Raw genomic sequence first — 14143 nt, forward strand, 5'->3', positions numbered from 1 at the left:
TCTGCTCCAGGTTCTGTTCTCAGAACATTAAATAATAATTTAAGAAAATTCTTTATTCTCTTTTTGTAGAGAGATGTCAGAGAAGATTCGGATCAAAAAGACAGTGGACGAGTGGATTAAAACTATTTCTGAAGAAATTCAGGTAGATTTTAGAAAAAACAGGACCAAGTTAATTCTCAGGAGATAATTCTTTCCAATTTATAAGTATTTATACTTATTCTCAAAGTATTCCTTACATATATACCTATAGGTCTACTTATAATTCTTAATTTCACTCCGTCATTATATTTACTTAGTAATACATATCATTTTACTTAAGTGCTTTATCTTATAAATTATTCTGTGTCTCTTGTCTGGCAAATTGTAGAATATGAGTATTTGAAAGAAAATCTAGCAAAAGCATTTAGGAAAAAAAGAAGTACACTTATAAAAATGTTTCAAAACACGATTTAGAAGCACTGGCTTACCAAAGTAAAGACACCAAAGCTGTTTGAAGGGAAAATACCCATGAGGCTTGTGAGGTGGAAAAACTTAGGCAAATGGTAAAACTGCCACTTTCTTACATCTACAGTGTGTCTTCAGACATTAGCATTGCAAAAATTTAGGAGAGTTTTTTTTTTTAATTTTTTAAATTCAAATTTATTGGGATGACATTGGTTAATGAAATATAGGTTTCAAGTGTGCAATTCTGTACTACTTCATTTCTATATGCATTTTGTGTTCACCACCTGAAGTCAAATCTAGGGAAGCTATTTTTATCAGGGAGTCAGTACTTTAAAGGAAATTCTTAAAATTTTATATATTTGAGGGAGCAGAACTAGAGAGGTAGCCCTATTATTTTTTCTTGGGGTACAGTGTTTTTTTCCTGACTGTAAGATGTGTAAATATGTTTATACACAGTGGTAGCAAGACCACAGCAATAAATATGGAAATATACTTTTATACTTTATTGTTTAAGAATATGAGTATAAATGAGTATTTCATACGTGGTTGTTAGGAATTTGTGGTAGTTACTATGTGATGCACCAGAAAAGTAGGAGATCAGCTCTGGTTCTGCAGACAGTTAGCAATATGTGTCACTGTGACTGTGGATTCTATACCAAATATATTTGTTTAAACCTTCAAGCAATTTTCATTTATAAATATTTCCAAATTTTATTACAAAGTTGTTTACTCTTTTGGAAACTTAGTTTTTTCATTTAATTTTTGAGCGGTTTCTACAGGCACATGGTCCAGTCATCACAAAGCATATAAAGGTCTGTAAGGAAGCGTTGCCCTCCTACTGCTTTCCCTCATTTATTTCTTATTCACCCTGCTCCTTAAGACACCAGTATGTTTCGTTTTTTGTTCATTCTTCCTGAGAATTTTCATACATAAGTGCATATCGTTTATTTATAAGGCATTTAAAATTGCTAGATGCTATTTTTATAATAGAAAATAAATTTTATTACTTTGGATGTGAAAGCATTACTGCTTGGATAGATTTTAAGTTATTTTAATTTTTGTTTTTTTAAGGATGAACTGACAAAAAAAGATAATGAACAAAAAAAATTTGATCAGAAGAATCAAAGGACCAAGAAAGCTTCTTATATGATTAAAGATTTTAAAACCAATAAACAAGACAAAACAGTAGATAATTATGTAATTCCAAGAAAACATTGTCAAAAACCAAAAGAGGAGCATTTTAGAAATCCACCTATGAGGACCAGGCCTGCCTCAAGCTTACAGAAAGAGAGAAAAGAAGTAAGATACTACTTTGGTTTTGTGGCATAAATTTTGCATTAAAACTGATTATTTTCTCTTTCTTAAAAATATTTCATTTATTTATTTTTAGACAGAGAGGAAGGGAGGGGGGAAGGGAGAGAGACATCAATGTATGGTTGCCTCTCGCACGCCCCACACCAGGGAACCTGGCCTGCAACCCAGGCATGTGCCCCTGGTTCACAGGCTGGCACTCAGTCCACTAAGCCACAACAGCCAGGGCTGATTATTTTCTTAAAAGATACAAATAATGAAGTGAATATGAAAATGTTAGGATTATACAAATGGAAATTAATTTTAAACTATTGCTATTAAGGTTTTTAGATATCCATGATGTAGAAATCACTGGATAAAATACACAATTCCTTCCTTCCAAGATCTCACACTGACAGCCGTAGTATTTTAGTTATAGCAGGTATATCTAGAGATCATCTAGTCCACAAATTAGTAGTTCATGGTATTCAAAATTGCATTTTATCCTGTGCGTGTATTTGTATGTTGTTTGTTTATTTTTCAGTTTAATAAGTGTGTGTTCAGTGCTAGTGACTGTGAGGCATAGTGCCAGGTGTTATGGAGGGAATGTTCTGGCTGCTCTGACTAGGCTGTAACTTTCTTATTACCAAACACAGATTTGGGGGCAGATTAATAAAGTATCTAATTCAATGCTTAGAATTTGGTATATGCTCAATAAATGCTACCTTTCAGTGGCATTTTGATTATGATTGTAGGTAGGCTCAGAAATGTAGAAAATCACTTAAAGACTTGACTTATTATACTTAAATAAAATGCATTTAAAACTTTTTTTTACTGTGAATATTCTTAGTAGCATAAGGACTTTCATGTTTCTTGGGTGGATGATTTTTATATTTAATGTTTATGCTCTTAAGGACTATAAAACTTTAGAACTATGGCATGACAACTGTATCCAGGGTTTAAGGGTCATTTGATGTAAAGGATTTTCCTGGCCAGATCACACTTGTTATAGTATTTAAGCTGGCAAGACAAGGCCTTAGAAAAATGAGATGAGTGTTTGATAACTATTTTTTTGGTGAGTTGAATAACTTTGTGTTCTTAGGGTTTTTTGAAAGCAACCACAGTGATGGAAGATGAAGATCATATGTTACACGTTTACGGGAAACCAGTTTATCAGGGCCATCGCAGCACTCTTAAAAAAGGACCGTATCTCAGATTCAATTCTCCGTCTCCTAAGTCCAAAGCACAGAGACCAAAAGTAATAGAACGGGTTCAAGGTAAGAAACCTCATTTTTTAATGATAAACCTCATTTTTATGGTATTAGTTTAATATGTAAAGTTTAATTTTTGTCATTTATTTATTAGTGAGAAGTACAGTTCAAATTATGTAATGTTTAAGGATAGAAAGACAATTCCAAGACTGTAGGAAATAATAGACTTGATTCAGTATTCTTCCAGTTTTGTTTTTTTTTTTTTCAGTAAGAGAGAGAGAGATCTATTTGTTGTTCCACTTATTTATGCACTCATTGGCTGATTCTTGTATGTGCCCTGACTGGGGATCAAGCCTCCAACCTTGGCATAGCAGGATCACACTCTAACCAATCAAATGAGCTATTCAGCCAGGGCCCGTTATTCAACACTTTTTCTTAGTCCTTGTATCTGTCCTGTCACAGCGTTGGATAAGTGTTACTTATATTCAGTGGTTGAAAAACCATGGTCTATAGGTCAGCTGCCTGTTTTGTAAATAAAGTTTTATTGGAACATATCTATGCTCTATTTTACATATTGTCTGTGGCTGCTTTCATGCTATACGAGCAGAGTTGAGTTATTGCAACTGAGACCACATGGTCAATGAGACTAAAATATTTATTATCTGGCCGTTTAAGAAAAAGTTTGCCAAACCCTAGTCTGTGTGTCACTGTAACCTTGTATAGGGTGAGATCTTTCTGTGAAGAAGAGTTGTGTATTTCTAGATAGCTGGATAGTTTATGTTCAAACAATATTGAAAAATATCTGTAATACATGATTATTACAGGCACTAAAGTAAAGTCAATTAGAACACAAACTGACTTTTATGCAACAAAACCCAAGAAGATAGATTCTAAACTGCAACATTCCGTTGCTACGCTGCCTCCTGGTGATCAGCAGTACTTGTTCAGCCCAAGCAGAGAAATGCCTACTCTTTCAGGTACACTGGAAGGTCATCTAATTCCTATGGCAATTCTTTTAGGTAAGATCCAACAAAATATATGGATAAATATAGAATTCACATTAGTAGTAGCAAAATTTATAAAACGGTGTTGACACAACAGTCACCTTTTTCTTTATGTATTATTTTTATTTGTGGGCAGGGCCTTAAATGTCTCTGATATGAGTTCCTGCTCACGGGAAACATTCTTTTGGTGTTTATAATACATTGCTGTAGATGAAATGAAATTTAAAAAATGTTTAGATGTCATAGACATTCATAAAATTAACAAATTCAAGAATTTTTAATGTTATCATGTTTATTATCATCATGTCTTAGGGGAAGGACTTTCAAATACCTTTTATGTTCCTGTAAACTAGGCTCTGATAAGTCAAGTCGTGTGGTTGTGCGTCATAAGCCAGTAGTTGGTTATTTCCTTATGTGAGGTCTTTCAGATTATCGCTGTAAAAATTGATCAAATTATTTTGCTCTTATTTGCTATATTTTCTTTTAGTGTCATTGCTGTTCTTTCTTAATTTTGATGAATGATTTAAATGAGTATTTTTCAACATGATAGAATTTTTTATTTTTGATATTATAGGTTAATGGTATGTCTGTTCAAACATCCCTTCCACTAATATAATGGTTAGTATTGATAAAGTTTTTACTGTGTGCCAGGTATAAATCTAAGTACTTTGCATATATTAACTTATTTAATTCACCCTATAAAACACATAGTAATGAACCAGTTTTGTAGGTGAAAAAAGGAAGGCACAGAGGAGTTAGTTAATTTGTCAAAGGCTACATAGCTGGAGTGGAGTCAAGATTCACCCCCAGGCAGCCTGGCTTTATTCAGAGTCTGTGCTGTTAATGAGCACACTGTACTCTTCTCTCTTTACTTTGAAATATAGAAAACAAGTTGGACTTTTGATCTGAAAGCTAACAAGTTTTTCACAGCTATGATAATCACCAAAGAGTTGGTCTACATGGTATTTACTGGTAGTCAAACATTAGTATTTTGTTGTTGCTTTATTTCTGTCCATTATTGCTTTGTGAAGATTTGAGAATAAAAATAATGCAGTATAGAGCAATACATTAATTTAATCTTGGGTTTGGAACTTACAGTTATAATCTTTGGCCAATTATATGTTTTTAAACCTATGCTTTCTTAACTGTAAAGTGTGGATATTAATACCACATAGGCTTATTTTGAGGTTAAATTCAATAGTGTGCATGAAGTGTTTAGTACATGAATGCCAAATGAGTGTTAGTGTTAAAAGGATGACGTGTTTTGTTGGCAGTGGAGAGTCTAAAGGGAAAGGTGATTGCAGATAGTGCTTTCCTTTCATGTGAGGATTCAGCCATGAAGACCTAGGTTGTGTACTAGATTTTCCCCCTTATTTCCGAAGTGGTTGACTCATTTTCTCCCCCAAACTTTTTAGGACAAACCCAAAGTAATAGTGATTCCATGCCACCTGCTGGAGTAATTGTAAACAAGCCACACCCTATAACAGTGACTACCTCTATTCCTCCATCATCTCAAAGAACAGGAACTGGAGTCAAGAAACCTAACATAGCAGTTGTAGAAATGAAGTCGGAAAAAAAGGATCCTCCTCACCTTACTGTACAGGTATGCCATGGTGCATGAACAGAAGGTTTGTAGGAAAAAAAATACTTGGCTTAACTTTACTACTTAAAATCTATTATATTTGCCTCAGTTGGTTGGAGCATTGTCCCATGCACCAAAAGGTTGTGGATTTGATTCCTGATTGGGGCACATACCTAGGTTTTGGGTTCCATCCCTGGTCGGGGTACATATCAGAGGAAATCAATCAATGTTTCTCCCTGTCTCTCCCTCCCTCCCTCCCTCCCTCTCTCTCTCTCTCTCTCTCCTCCCTCCCTTCCCTTCCTTCTCTCTCCAAAATCAATGAAAACATATCCTCCAGTGAGGCTTAAAAAATCTATTATATTTCTTTATGAAAACATTGCTTTCATCATGGGTCTTTTGCTCTGTAAAACTCTGGTATTTGTCTGATGTCTCTGTCCTCACTTTGTGTGCTGTAAGCACCTTTTCTAAGCCAATGACTCATGTCCAGGTGGCTTGATGGTGTTCCAAAGGGAACAGTTGAACAGTATGTTATAACTAATTTAGAAAATAGTGTCTGTGACTTACACAATTAGGAATTCAATCATTATACAAACATAAATATGAAGACTTGAATGGAGAAAGGGCTTATATGTGAAGATTAAATATTCAAGTAGTCATTCTTCCTTAGTTAATGTATAATTTTAGTACAATTATAATTTTTTAAGAAATGACCTTATCTTTAACTTGAACTTAAGGATCATTTTGATATTTGAAGGAACAAAGTGTATAGTAAAGTTAAGAGTGTTTTGACACTGGTCCTTTTAAATAGTATTTCAGAAATCATGTTGGTTGTTTAAAAGAGAATGTACCAGTAATACATGATGATCAAGTCAATAGGAAATAGTCTTCTTGTGAATGAAAAAATACATGCTGTAATTAGTTAGCAATATGGAAAATAGATCAGTTTTAGACTCTAGAACTGCTACCACATATAGCAAATGAGTTCCAAGTAGGTAATAAGCTAAAGCATAACTAAAAAGTATAAAAATATAGAAGAATTAGAAGATAATTTCATGGAATCTTTATCAAAGTTGAAGCTAAGTCTGAATATCAGAGAAGAAAACTTAGATATAATGCAAAAATAGATTTGAATCTATAAAATCTAAAACTTAAATATTTTTTAAAATCCTAAATAAAAAGAAAATCAACATATAATGAAAACATATGGAAGAAATATGCTAGAAAGGATTAATTTTTAAATATAAAAGCCTTTATAAATTAATAAGAAAATATAAATGCAAATCCAGAAATATTCAAAGAACATGAATAAGACTGTACCAAAGAGGAAATACAGTTTATAAACAAGACAACTGAATAATTTAAATCTTGGTAGTTACCCAGATAATACAAATTAAAATAATATACCTCTATTTAAAAACTGTTATTGCTGAAGCAATTATTTTATTTAATTTGGGTGAAAGTGGGGTAAAACTTATAATTGATTATGTTTTTTGATGATGTAAATAGAGCTTATTTGGATTGCATTTTGGCAATAATCCAAAAATCTTAAATATTCATTCCCTATGGCTCAATAATTTAATTTAGTATCTGGCTATTTAATATAATGATATGATTAAAAATTTAGGAAAATAAACCTTATATGTATGAAGAAGTATTCTCTTCTACTGATAAAGATATAATAGTGGAAATATTAGGAATATCCTAATGTTTACCAACTCCAGAAAATGATTAAATATTTGAGGCATGTATATTTGTTGAAATATTATACAGTCACTTAAAATGATTCTGAAGTCTATATGGAAGCATGATAAGGTGTTTTTGATGTAATAAAGTTGAAAAATCAGGAATAAAATTATTTTAGGGGGTCAGTTGGCCAAAGTTTGGTTTTCTTACATAAGATGACTCTAGTAGTGCTTAGTTATCTTTAACTTCATTCGAAACAATTTTGTTAGATGGTATTTTGACAGCTGTGATATCAGTGTGAATTTAAAAAAAAACATCAAAATTGGTGAATATTTGTGTAGCCGTCTTAATATTGAAGATGGAAGAATATATACAACATTTTTGGCACATTATGCTTTAAAAATTTCAAGAAAGGTAAAAACACAGCTGAAACACAAGAAACCGTTTGTGCAGTGTATAGAGAAGGTGCTGCAACTGATCCAACGTGTCAAAGAGGTTTGCGAAGTTTCGTGATTTCTCTCAAGATGGAGATTTCTCTCTGGATGATGCTCTACAGTCAGGTAAATCAGGTGAAGTTGGTAGCAATTGAATAGAGACATTAATTGAGAATAATCAATGTTATGTTATGCAGGAGATAGCTGACATACTCAAAATGTCCAGATCAATAAAGTTATTGGTGAAAATGAAAAAAAAATGTGTTATCTTATGGAAAAAACCCACATGGACTTTTGGCCAACTGAATATATTTTAGCTATGCATAAGTGAATGATAAAAGGATAAAGGGAATAATGAAAATGAAATTTTCTTAAGATAGTAAGGTTTTGTTGTTCCCCCATATTTTCCAAATTTTGTAAATTATTCTTTTATAATTAAGAAATTGTTATCTGCCCTGGCTGGTGCAGCTCAGTGGATTGAGCGTGGGCCTGTGAAGCAAAGGATCACAGTTCGATTCCCAGTCAGGGCACATGCCTGGGTTGCAGGCCAGTTCCCAGTGGGAGACACATGAGAGGCAACCACACACTGATATTTCTCTCCCACTCTCCTTCCCTGCCCCTCTCTGAAAATAAATAAAATATTAAAAAAAAGAAATTGTTATTTATTGACTTTGCAATGAAGAGTTAAATATATGTCATTGGTATATATAGGTTAACACAAAGTGTTTGTGTTAATCCCAGTATTTGACTCAAAGTGGTGAGTGGGAGGCCAGATGTCGTGCTCTGTCGTAGGTGTTACCCAGTGTGGACATCGACAGCACTTCTGATGGCAGCGAGGCTGCCAGTCCATTTCCACCCAGGCCCAGGCAAGCATCTACTCCTCCGCCGAGCACCTGGATACAGGTATTGCTCAGAAACTTATTACATGGTTTTAAGTAATGTCTCACTATAGATTTTTTTCATCTAGACAGAATTTTTTAAAAAATAATTTATTGTTATTCTATCATTATAGATTTTAACTGTTATTCCCTGCAAAGTCTTTCATTATAATTAGAATTTATTATAATAATTTAGGTTTCAAGGAGAAGATTCAGAATGAATATGGAATTAGTAGTGAGCTTGAAAAAGAAACTTTAAGATTCTTACATTTATAAGCATTTCAAAAGTGATAATCCCTAGCATAACTTCTTGGTCACTGAAGTTGTAAGACTGTCCTGTGTGAAGAAAGAAATTCTGTCTTTTTGGAGAAGAATCTTGATTTAAATGCGAATTAAATATAGTTTTTCTGAATGTGAATTTTATAGTGATGGAGTTTTTGTTTAGAATGTTACTTTGCCATTTATACAATTGATATGATACAAAATTATGCATTTTCTTCTAGTACTTATTTGCTCTTGAGTAGCGAAACTGTGATTTTACTATATATCAAAATAGCAGTGTTAATTTTTTCCACATTTCATCTATTATGAGCAGATTTGGTCATCAAGGAGAAAGTCTTAAGAAGAAGGAGAGAACACCAACAATTTTCTTAATCAGGATTAGCAAGCAAAATAGTAACAGAAGCTTAGATACATAAAACAGACTGATGGCTGCCGGAAGGGCTGAGAGGGGGCCAGGGGAAAGACAGTGGAGGGACTGACCACAGAACATTTGTGCACAGCCCACGGACACGGACAGCAGTGTGGGGACTGGCCTGTGGAGGGAAGCAGGTGGGGCTGGGTGGAGGTAGGGAAAGGGAGAGAGGGCAGGAACAACTCTTAACGGCATAAAAAATAAAAATTAAATTAAAAAATAGTAGAATAGAAATGACCCTAAATTATTTGTACCTAATTTAATTTTTTCATCCGGAATTTTTTTTACCAGAAGTTTATTAAAACATACATGATTACAAATAGCAACTTTTGGACTGTTTATTGTTCTGCTGTCAGGAAGAGACTATTGTGGTTTTAGGTGGCTAGGTTACATATAGTAAGGTCTAGGGACTAAATTTATAAGGTAACTATTTTGTTTAACTTTCTAAATCATTTGATTCTCTGTCAGTCCTTCTGTGTTTGTGTGTGTATACTTATATATCTACACACACAAACACTTTATCTTAACTCTGGAAGTGAAATCACAATGATATCGACCTGACTTATGTTGCATTCTGAGGGACTCCTTGACAGAAAAACTTATATTTAATTTTTTGTAGCTATCGAAATGAGAACCTAATCTCTGTGACTAGCTTGGATTTCATTTAGTAATTAAATAAATTCTGAACCTGATATTAAAATTAAAAATAGGGCCAAGTATCACAGGCTTATGCTATGGGTAGAAGTATTATAAATAATGTATAAATAAAAAGATATTAAGCACAACAAAAACTTTCTGAAAATGCTTTCTTAGACTCCAGAATTTACAAAGATAGATGAAGAAGAGGTGAAGTTTCCAGGAACTAACTTCGATGAAGTACTTGATGTTGTACAGGTACAAATCTGAGAAACCATTTTCTACCAGTATTTTCCACCTAAGAGGCAGATGTGCATATTCTAAATAATGTGATCAGCCTCATTGAAATGCTGCTGACTTGCAAGTGTTGGTTAATTCATCTGTGTAAGTTCCCTGCCTATACTTGTTACTCAGCACATGTTGAACAAATATGTGAATATAATAGTTCTGGGGTTTTTTATTACCAGGAAGAGGAACAATGTGATGCAATTCCAGAATACTCTGAGCCAGTTCTGGAGTTTAATAGAAATGTTCAAGTTGCTCCTACAAAATATAATGGTCCTCCATTTCCGCCAGTTGCTTCTGCTTTTCAGCCCACTGCTGATATTCTGGATAAAGTAATTCAGAGAAAAGAAACATTGGAAAATAGTTTAATTCAGTGGTAAGTTTTCAGTGGTGTTTATGTTAACACAATCATAGTAGCAATATAAATGGAAAGTATTGAGTTTTGGTTAAAATCTTTCTTGTCTTTTATTCATTTTTTTCCTTTTCTATAGTCACTGGGAGCTATTTGATATGATGCTTACTAGTGTTTGATTGTTGGAAGTATTATTTCTGTCCTTAAATATTTGTAGTTAAACTGTCTATTATGGCAGGAGAGGCTATTGTTAAGTAACAAAGCCTTGAGAATGTACATGTTCTTCAAGGGATTTACTTCTAGAAGTAAATCCTAAGGGGGTCATTACAGTGCTGCCCCTAGGCCGTAGGGGACTCCGCAGACTTACCACTTACTACAGAGGAAGCGCTGTTCTGTCTGTTACCTACACGCACTCCTGAACTCTGTTTTCGTCCTTGTTTTTGCCTGTGAGAGGCCTTAAGGAAGTTATGGAATAAACTATACTGAATATTAATACAGTTAATCAATTAGTTATCAAGATTAGGTTTAGAAAAATATTTAATGATGTTGAAAGATACTAATAATACACTGGAGTATAAGTGAATCATGATACTTATGATTTAACCATGGTTTGTAAGGACTTACTTCAAAATAAATTTGTATAGGGGAAAAATGGGAAAAACACATTAAAAATTGTTAACTGTATTTATCCTTGAATCTGGGATTATGAGTGAGCCTTATCTATTTTTAAAATTTTTAATATATTTGCTGATTTTTCTATAATGAACATCTATTACTTGTATAATAATAATTTTTAATCAGTCTGTTAGCTGCTATAATGTACAGAAGCAGTCTCCTATTGTATTCCTTTTCTTTCCCTTTTGTCTTCCTTTCTCGTTTCCAAAAATGACCTTGGAAATAAATGTTCTTTCCTTTCAAAGAGGAAAACTACCTACCTGTATTGCAGCTATGTGTTTGTTCCTGGAAGAGAGAGCAGCTGGATCTCTTTTCTAGCTCTGATCGTATATGGCTTTGTACGTGTGCTTTCAGAGTAGAGACCCAACACTTGAGGTTCATGGTATGCTAGGTAATCATTGACCTAAACCTCCTTATGAATTTACTAGGTCTGCACAACTTTTCATTAGACTAATCTGAAAGATTTCAATTTGATTTAATGAATTGCCTCCCACAGGAAGATCTGTTTTATTTTGCTAGGGTACACATTCAATTTCTTTTTCTTCTCTCCAGATTCTGCTTTTAGAATGACTGCTTTCACATGTACATGTTTGTGTTCATGGTTAGATCTTATTTTTGAGGGTGGTATGTCTAACCTGCATATATTTCAATCAAGTTTAGGAACCCTTGACTTTTATCCTCTAGGGTAGAACAAGAAATAATGTCAAGAATTATCTCTGGGCTCTTTCCAGTCCAGCGACGAGCCATAACTAATGTCAGTGTTGCAGCCAGTGAGGCAAGTGAACCATTGACTTCTGACGTTGGTAAGTGAAATGGAGTCTTTCTAACTTTTTCGTTATTAAAAGACAAAACTTTCAGGTCATTGTGATTGATATATTCTAGAGGTGAGGTATTCCTCGGCTGACAAAAGATAAGCTCTTATTTTTTGTATCACTTCCCAGTTCTTTGTTGTGGCGGTTAGTCCTCCCTCAACTCCTTATTTCATACTGCAGCATGCAGATGATTATGCCGCCCTCCATCCCTCCCACTCCAAACCTCTCCACCATTTCCCATAGCACTTTGTCTGTGTCTTCGTCGTAGTAATTGTCACATTGTATTGTGATTGGTTTACATACCTGTTTCACTCTGTAGACTATAAATTACTCGAGCTTAAGGATGGTTTTCCTTTAGTACTTAGCTCTTAACTAACACTTGATGAGAGTTTAAGAAGTCCTGGAATGGATAAACAAGCCTCTTTCTTCTTGGAGTACACATCATTCTCTTCTTCCCCTTCCTCTTCTTCCTCTTCCTCCTCCCTCCTTTCCCCCTTTCCCCCTTTCCCCTGTTCTTCTACAACAGCTTTTTTGAGGTGTATTACTTGCTGTAATACCAATTCTAAGTGTACAGTTTGATGACTTTTGATAAGTAAACGCAGCTACATTGGTAGCTGTATCAGCTACGCAGATGCATTTCAGTATCATAGCCACACGACCATGATACTGAAAACATTTCCATCATCCCCAGAAGTCCCCTCATACCACATTGCAGTCAGTCCCCAACCTCCTCCCATTCCCACTGGGCCCCGCAAACACTCATCTGCATTCTGTCACTGTATTTTTGCTTTCTCTACCATTTTACATACATGTAATTATACGGTACCTAGTCTATTGTGTTTGTCTTATTCTTCATAATGCTTTGATAGGCATGTTGCATATAATGATATTATATTGTACAGACATAACAATTTGTAATTCATTTACCAGTTGATGGACATTTGTAGTCTTTCAGTTTTTGGCATTATAAGTAAAGCTATGATATGAATATTTGCAATATACTTGTGGACCTTATGATATCAAGCACCTAAACTAAAACTTTGAGGATGATTTGCCCGTAAAGTTAGTATCTGAAACCAGAAGGAAGGTTTGTCTCCATACTTATAAAACAGCAACCCTTTCTCTAAAGTTCCCCCCTAGTCACTGGGTCCTTGTGTTTTGGCCGAGATCCATCACAGGGTGTTCTGTGGCCTGTTCTTGGAAATGTGGATTGTTTGCAGATAGAACATTTAATGTGGATGTAAATCCTTTTTATCACTAAATTCTATGGTAAGGAAGGGGCCATATAAGTAAATTTTCATATGTCTGTCTCCTTCCCTTTGTTGTTTGCTTAGAAAGAATGTTCCCTATTATCATCTTATTTTCTTTCATAATAAATAGATTTTTATGTTCATTTTTTATTTCTCCTCCCACCCCCTTTTACACGTATGTTCGCATCTCTGAAATCTTAAGAATTAAAGTTTGGGTTGCATGCATTTTCCTTGCACACTCACCCTGAAATTCTTTCCTTTCGTAGTGGAGGGAACAAGCGGAGGTGTCCTCCAGCTTTTCGTTGATGCCGGGGTTCCTGTGAACTCAGACATGATCGGCCACTTCGTGAACGAAGCCCTTGCTGAGATCGTTGCCGTCATGCTGGGCGATGGAGAAGCAAAGAGGCAAGATCCGGCTGCTGCAGGCATTTCTGGGGATGTTTCAACACATAAAACTTACCTGCCGGTAGGTGTGACTCTCCTTTCATATCTCAGGGGCCTGGGGAATTTCCGATACATTTATTAAAGAGCAGTAAAATGAACAAATTTTAAATTGGATATCATAAAATCACAGTTTGTGGTGGAGCTTGATTCCTTGTTGTTCCAATTATAGTAACACTTCCCCGGCATTTTATTTTAAAAATTAAAAGTATGAGGCAATGAACATGCACCCTTTACCTATATTTACCACTTGATAACATTTTTACACACTTTATCTGTCTTTGTGTGTTACAGTTCTTTAAAATCATTTGAAAGTTTCAGATACCATACACTTTACTTGCAAAAGAATCATCAGTGTCTTTTAAGAACAAGATACTTTCTTACATAAGCAAAATACTGTTGTTACTGAAGTAAAGGGTATGTTCGCCTGCACACCCCAAAGCCCAATCAAAGGTGAACAGAGTTTGCAGCA

The 14143-nt window shown here is 34.5% G+C and overlaps 1 protein-coding gene across 8 annotated transcripts in view; it reads left to right on the plus strand.

Moving 5' to 3' along the window:
• The window catches only part of KIAA0586 (KIAA0586 ortholog), a 94728-nt gene that overhangs the window by 22887 nt on the left and 57698 nt on the right, over nt 1-14143 (plus strand). For 7 of the 8 annotated variants that reach the window (XM_053673332.1, XM_053673333.1, XM_053673335.1 and 4 more), the window contains 10 exons: nt 70-142; nt 1516-1743; nt 2837-3011; nt 3770-3964; nt 5365-5552; nt 8441-8551; nt 10034-10114; nt 10324-10517; nt 11853-11971; nt 13497-13696. In XM_053673332.1, coding sequence (XP_053529307.1) covers nt 70-142; nt 1516-1743; nt 2837-3011; nt 3770-3964; nt 5365-5552; nt 8441-8551; nt 10034-10114; nt 10324-10517; nt 11853-11971; nt 13497-13696 — 1564 coding nt within the window. The remainder of the gene's footprint in view (nt 1-69; nt 143-1515; nt 1744-2836; nt 3012-3769; nt 3965-5364; nt 5553-8440; nt 8552-10033; nt 10115-10323; nt 10518-11852; nt 11972-13496; nt 13697-14143) is intronic. The other variant, XM_053673334.1, reaches the window with a different exon arrangement.

Source organism: Artibeus jamaicensis, unplaced genomic scaffold (assembly GCF_021234435.1).
Source record: "Artibeus jamaicensis isolate MK-2021 breed Jamaican fruit bat unplaced genomic scaffold, CSHL_Jam_final contig_851, whole genome shotgun sequence".
In the NCBI taxonomy this organism is placed as follows: Eukaryota; Metazoa; Chordata; class Mammalia; order Chiroptera; family Phyllostomidae; genus Artibeus; species Artibeus jamaicensis.